This window comes from Opisthorchis viverrini, assembly GCF_000715545.1.
Source record: "Opisthorchis viverrini unplaced genomic scaffold opera_v5_71, whole genome shotgun sequence".
Classification (NCBI taxonomy): domain Eukaryota; kingdom Metazoa; phylum Platyhelminthes; class Trematoda; order Opisthorchiida; family Opisthorchiidae; genus Opisthorchis; species Opisthorchis viverrini.
In genome coordinates this window covers 1,663,692-1,670,811 of record NW_008751727.1, presented here as the reverse complement: position 1 = coordinate 1,670,811, position 7,120 = coordinate 1,663,692, and the positions used below count along the sequence as shown (strand labels likewise).

Below are 7,120 nucleotides of genomic sequence, written 5' to 3'. Positions count from 1 at the left end.
TATGGCAATGTTTATGGGGCAAAGATGTCTCTAATTTTTGGCCCTCCTAAAAGTGCTGCATGTAAATTAGCCACTCCCTACCTCTGTTGCATGTTTGGTCGAGACGCTCTCGGAGCGCTCGCTTACATATATCGAGTAAGGCAGACTACATAGCCCTTCTTAGATCTGAGGCCACCATAATGCGGACCATATTGAATAACCTAAATAATTCTTTCTCACGGTTTGGCATACGCTCTAAACCTACAAAGTGTAGTGTTGCTGTGGATTTTTAGACTAGACAAAGTTGTCCAGCTGGACAGCTATATCAATGCCTGAGGTCTAGCTAAGGACCGGATCGGGAAGTCAATATAAGCTTTTGTCAATCTTCATCACTGCAGCACAGGCACCTCAGTTTGCAACGCCGCGGTGAGCTCCAGACTGTTGTGTGGGACAGAAACCTGGGTGCTGTGAGGTAAGGACGTTCAAAAGCTTTCAATTTGATCATCAGTGTTTTCGGAGCGTTGTCCGAGTCCGGTGGCAATATTTAATCAGTAATACCGACTTCATCGGTCGCGGATGGGAGAAACGAGCGAAAAGAAGTCACGCGTTAAGTTGGTAGGGAAGTATGGTAGCCACTGACAGCAAACTCAGCCACCCTGGATATTGCTGTCTCCCTGGATTGGAATCCCCTAGGCAGAACACACCAATAGCTAAAGACTTTGACAGACATGGTGCAACCACGCACTGAATGGCTCATATGCATCTATGCTATCGCCTCTAATGCGTAGCTTCCGTTCCCGATCTCCCCAGTCTGAAGCAATCGGTGAGACTCTCTCGAATCACCTAGCGTGATTAGGTTTGTACTTGGTGTTTCAAACTAATTTCAGGGCGTTTAGCTGAAAAAATGTCCGTTTTACTCTTCTACTGTAGTACGTCTAATGAATTCAGAATTTTTGTACGGAATATGGCCGAGTCAGGGACATTTTTGTCCTTAACGTTTTTCCTCAATAGAAGCCGAGGGGTTGGTTTTGATAACATATCTAGAAGAATAATGGTGCTACCAAATAATATGCTTACGATGTTTTTTCAAAGTCTGATATGGCACGGTCGAAACCCTCATTTCGATTCCGAATTTTATTCAGTTGTTGGAAGAGTTTGACACGAATCAAGTGCCTTCACAGTCTGCTTAGTTTGTCTGCACGGATTGCTGAGCTCAAGAGCCATGGTCAACGTTAGAAGACTGGAGTAGTTGTTATACTCTTTTCCGGGATTCAAGTGCTAGCTAGCAGAGCCTCAATGAAGGTCGACCACTAATCAGGATAGGTAAGTCGATCATTTGAAGATGGTCAAGCCGATATGACGAAGCGGTTTTAGTTTTATGGGGGACAGTACACAACTTATGTTCGAGACTGCCTTTGGCAAAATGTATTCGATCCATAATTGCTACAAACTAACGGTAGGAAAGATCACAGAAGCATGGGGTTTACAGGGTAGTGCGTTAAAAGGGCGCCGAACCATGTTCATCGATGTTAAACCCGTCAGCAAGAATCCAGCTAGCCAAGCAACGTATGGTGAATGCAACGGCACAGCGAGTTCAGCAGCGACTCGCTCACCGAGCTGAAAATGGCGTAGGACAGATGACAGCGTCACAAAGGCTGGCCAACTATCAGAGCACGTGACAACATGTAGTCGCAAGCACGTCCCGCATAAACAGTGCCAAAAGAAATCGAAAACAAACAAGTCACGCACATACATGTGACCAAGCAATCGGCAATTCTGACTACCACCTTTCCAAACCAGGGTTAACCAAAACACATCGTCCAAATCCTTCCACATACGTCGTAAGGTAGTACGACTTTTCAACAATGTTATTGAATAAAACAGTAGAAAGCACCAAAATTACCTCAAATTACCATCTTCCCCGTATCCTTTATCCCGCAGTAAGGTGAAAATTCGCACCTGACCATCAAGACAAGCGGAGGCTGCGCATGATCCATCACGGCTCAATGATAAGGCGGTAACTGTATTTCCATGGTCTCCTGTTTTGGCATAGATAAAATCTGCCGCGGAATTATCCGCAATAGCCTGAGATAACTGATCACGATTCCAACTGTTGGCAGGCTCCGGAAATTCCGTCGTGGAATGAGATGAAAACCGGGAGTTGAGCAAGCTGGACACGGCTGCTACGTTCATAACCTCCACCTACATGTTAAAAGATGGCGGGACAGAATAACGATTAAGCATTCAATCGAAAATTATACAGTAACACACAACAGTGAAACTGGAGAAAAATGCGTGCAGAACAGCATCTGGCAGACCCACCTTTCCTCCGCATGAAATGGACAGCAACATGGACGGATGGGTTGGGAGACCAAGTTTCAAAACTCCTTGATCTAAAGTAGATAGCTTCATGGAGCTTCCAGACTTCCAAGGGCACCAACATAGAGATTGACTATCAGTTTCTGGTTGAGAGTTACTGGACTGTAGAACAAGCAGTGTATGAGCTACGTATGAATCTTCACTTGTGCTCGATGGTAAGATCTGAACGGATAGGAAGAAGACCTCATGAGCTTATGGATATTGGGAGAAAACGTTCATCAAATACCAAGAGGCAATCGTCGTCATAATAATAATAAATAATCGTTCAGCTGTAGCCCCCTTTCGGTGCCTAGCTGCCATGCCACACGATGGAGGCACGAGGGCTGGGATACTACCAGGTTGCCCAAGCCTAGACAGGGGAAGTCGAGTGGCAGAGGTCAGGTTCGAACCACGAACCTTCCGGTCAGTAAATTCGCGCTCTAACCACTTGGTCCATAATGAACAATGAGTCACTGTATACTAAGAGACACTTAAAAGATAGTCAGAATTGCCATCAAAAAGAACTGAAGGCGAAAGGGGCACAGAGAAACGAGGCAAACATACAGACGCCGCGTTTAAAGAAAATACTCAAAGGACTGAGACAGCATCTCCAATAAAACGACAGCATAGGTGACAAACGGCTATGAAAAACCTCCAAAAGCGGCATGTGGCTGAATGGTGTCCATGTTCTGTGAAAACAACTTGGCAAGCCCGGAGACGAGTACCGATGTGGAGTTTCCTAGCTAGAAGAGTATGTCAATTCAAGAAGGAGATCGGCAAATTTTCTTCATTTGCCGTGCTTAAACGTGAAACCTATCGAGGCCTGAAGAAGCCTAAACCAGTGTCTTAGGTGGAGTGGGAATGGTGACAACGGTTCCTCCGAAGATGATGGCCTGATCTGTCCGCTAGCACCGGTGGCCAGTTGGTCTTTTTGCACAGCGCGTACAAAATCATACAAAATTTATTGCGTTTTCATTAACGAAACAAAGTAACACGTGCGTAACACTTCGTATTAGCATGGTTCGGAGCTGAGTGGTTTCTTTCGGTCACAGTCAACCACACCAGATGAAGCCACTGTAGCCAACTAACGTATCCCTCTCGGACTGAATGTCCAAAGGCAGTGCATGGCCTGAGGCAGGAGTGTTTAGTTCATGAATTCCCAGACTCTCCACTGATCTGGGTTCGGTAACTTGACAGACAGAGAATGTAATTTTAAATCCAGCCTGAGTGTTGTTGCATGAAACGAAAAACGATGCTCTCGTTACTGCTGAATGGAAAAGCTGGTTTGTATTTCTAGGATCGAATGGAAATTCAGAGTAGGAACATAACGGAAAAGGTGTTTTCCAATGGTCCGGCGGGATTAAAATGGGTGATTATTCAGCCAGTTTGAATTACCATAATATGACAGGATCACAGTCTCAAGAGCTAATAAGAAGTAATAACTGCTCAGCTGTAACACGCTTTTGATGCCTAGGTACCACGTAAACCGAAGGAAGCACGGTTGCCCAAGTGTAGACAAGGGAAGATGACCGAGCAAACACATGGAATGTGATATCACGTGACCAGTAAGCGAACACATGGAATGTGATATCACGTGACCAGATGACCGATTCGTCGATCGCATGATCTGAATTCCGGTATGTAACGGACACTATGCATCCATAGGGTGAAAAAGAGCAAATACGGCAGAAAAATCCCACGTACTAAAGCCGCAAACAAGTATATAAAAAACTTGTATACATAAAAACTTGTTTGAGAAAGGTCATCCCGTTGCTGAAGCCTCCAAGAATGGAAAACCCTGCTATCACAGTAACTTTTCGGTGTCAAAACTATTTGCCTTTCAATTCTGCTATGAAAACAAGAGACCTGCTCAGCTACAGCGGCTGATCTATGCTACACGGAAGCGTTTTGTCCGTAAACCAGTGGCTGGTAATGGCCACAAGCATTAAGTCTTTGTTACACAGTAAAACTACTGGAATGACCCGTTGAAGCTTATTTCACAAATCACATGATATCCGGCCAAACAATTAACCACACTCCGACATTCCGTTAGACAAAACGAAGTGGTGGGAGTCTTTCAGTCGAGCTGAGTCAAATGAAGAAAAGCATCACCGCACAACTAATACTAACGCCAAATCGGCCGTCGCGTGGTGTCACCAGCCAGGTCGCCTTACTTGCTGCTAACAGCAGAGCGGGTAAGCAACAACATGCAACTGTGGATGCCTCGTTTCTTATACTTTCCCATATTACGTCTTCAACCCTATCCTACCGTAGACTGAAAAGTCTAACCGCATGCCCCAGCTCTAGGGCCGACTGGTTTAATCGCTGAGGCCAAGCTCAGCGGCAGCTTGTACTCGACTTCAATAGCGATTGGCATACGGAACAAGTGGCCAAGCCAGCGCAATCTGTAGAGTGTGGTCAGTCCATCTATCGCGCGTTACTCTTTCCGGATACCATTCGATGCACTTCAGCATTGCTTATCCAGTGTTCCCACCAAATTCGGGCAATGCTCCGAGGACATCGATGGTCAAACATTCAAAGTCCTCAGCATGCAATGGCCAGTATAGTAGTATATAGTATAGTATAGATCCGTATAGTAGTATGGAGCGCGACCCTTGACAGATGAGCTGATGTCACGCCTATGCCAAAGATGACGCTCGTTCACGAAAGCTGTTCTGGCCTTCCCAATCCGAAGGGAAATGGCGTCTTCCGCTAGACCACCAGGACCGATACAGATTTCCAGGAAAACAACCTTGTCTACTACCTCAATTGGTTCATCCGCGAGCGTGAGGCTAGGGTTCGAACTCACCCAGTCTTGCAGTAGCACTTCACACTTGGCAGGTGTGAAACGTATGTCAAACAGTGGAGCGGGATTATTTCGATCATTTAATATTGTTTAAATTACCACGGGGTCAGATCCAAGAAGAGCTATGTTGTCTGCGTACTCTATACCTGTGAGCAGACGCCCAAGGAGCATTTCGACCCCACAGGCATTAGAGGTTGGTAATGAGTCTTCCATGATCGTATCAATGACGAGGTTGAACAAAAAAGATGAATGAGGACAGCCGTGTCTGACACCACTTGATGTAGTGAACTCATGCGAGAGCTTCCCATAGACCTTAACATGATCGCGATAGTTGGCGTACAGCGCCTGAAGGAAGGTCAAGAATTTATGGGGGGGCACCATTGCTCCACAAACACCGTCATGGTGCCTGATGGTTCAGAGTCAAACAGAGCCTTCAGATCAAGAAATAAAACCACTGTTGGTTGCTGGAAACAGTGTTCCAGAGTCTGCTGAAGGGTGAAGATGTGATCGATGCATCCTTTTGTAGGAAGGGACCCAGCTTAGTTTTCACGGATCTGTCGATCCGTGTTCAGCCACCTTTCAAAGGATAAGACCAGAGAGAGCCTTCGATGCCAGAGCTATTAGACTGATGCCACAGTGGTTTTCACACAGCGTTCGCGTACCCTTTTTTGAAGATAGCAATAACTGTCCACATGCCCCATTCTGTAAGCACCTTCTCTTCGTTCCATATAGTACCAATAAGCTTTGTCAGATGGATCGTCAGGGATTCTCCACCTTCTTTGAAGAGGGCTGGATACAAAAAGTTCAGTCCCGGTGCCTTCTAATGTTTTAGGAAGGATATTTGGTGCTTTCTCTTTTTTCCTACAGGCGACCAATGTTTACATTCCACTCGCCTGAATGCACTATCTCTACAGGCTGTATTGCAGGAGGCCGGCTGAACTGTTCTTCGAAGTGTTCGGCCCATCTTTCCAGTCCACATTTTTGCGAGTGAACTGACAAGCCATTTTTTAACTTATCGTTTCACTGACCGCTGCTTTCCTAGGGCCAGTCGATCCTATCAGTTGATATAGGGCACGACTCTTTCCGGTAGCAAAAGCCTTCTCCATTTCCCGAGCTTTCGATGTCCACCATAGCCCTCGAGCTTTCCTTAGACTCTTCAATATTTGGCGTTTGAGGGAGTAGCGCGCCGTCGTACTCGTTGCCAGATGGTATGGATTTCCTGGCATCAGTCATGGAAAACGACCTCGATGACATCTAGTGGTCCTGTAGATAAACTAGAGAAGTCGGTCACACAGTAGTGAACACCGCTAGCTAGCATGATTTCACATTTTGCCACGCTTCATCCACATGCTCACTGCCACCACAGTTTTGGTTTACTGTGGAGAGTTGTTGGGCTAGCTCAGATGAATACTGGTGAGCTATGGTAGTTTTCGAAGATGCTGGATCGGCATGCTTCTTGCTAACTTCCGAGGGTCTGGAGGCAAACGAACTGTCAGGCATGCACTCACCAAGGCGTGATCGGAATCAAGTGGTGTGCTCCAACCGGAACGGCGATCTTGAATTGTGGCTATCCACCGGTGGCTCATATCCACGTGGTCCAACTGGGTCCACGGCTTGTTTTGCATGTGGCACTCGTACATCCAAGCTATTGCCTTCAATACATAGCTCCCTTCCCAACCCCCCACTTGACAGCCCATCGACAGTGCCGGATTTATGCACCAATTTATAATCTCCCGCCTGCAATGCGCAGCTACCTACCCTCTCCCCACACGAAACTGCGGCAGCTACAGCCACTGTACGACGAGTACGCGGTTATTACAGCTGACAATGATGATTGCATTTGGTGATCGCCAGGTTACGCAATGCGGACGTTTATGCTGAATAATCGTACTCGCCAGAAACAGTTCATGCTTGGCACACGACTTAAGGATTTAATCTCCGTTGTCTGTGTGGCGAGCATCGACTCCGAATCTGCCG

General features: G+C 46.4%; 1 protein-coding gene across 1 annotated transcript in view; it reads right to left on the bottom strand.

Annotated features, from left to right (window-relative positions):
- T265_04375 (hypothetical protein) overlaps window positions 1-7,120 on the bottom strand; it is a gene marked incomplete at both ends in the record, with an annotated part of 68,248 nt that overhangs the window by 54,765 nt on the left and 6,363 nt on the right. Inside the window, 2 exons of the mRNA XM_009169096.1 lie at window positions 1,883-2,181; window positions 2,302-2,520. Of these exons, the coding sequence (XP_009167360.1) occupies window positions 1,883-2,181; window positions 2,302-2,520 (518 nt within the window). The remainder of the gene's footprint in view (window positions 1-1,882; window positions 2,182-2,301; window positions 2,521-7,120) is intronic.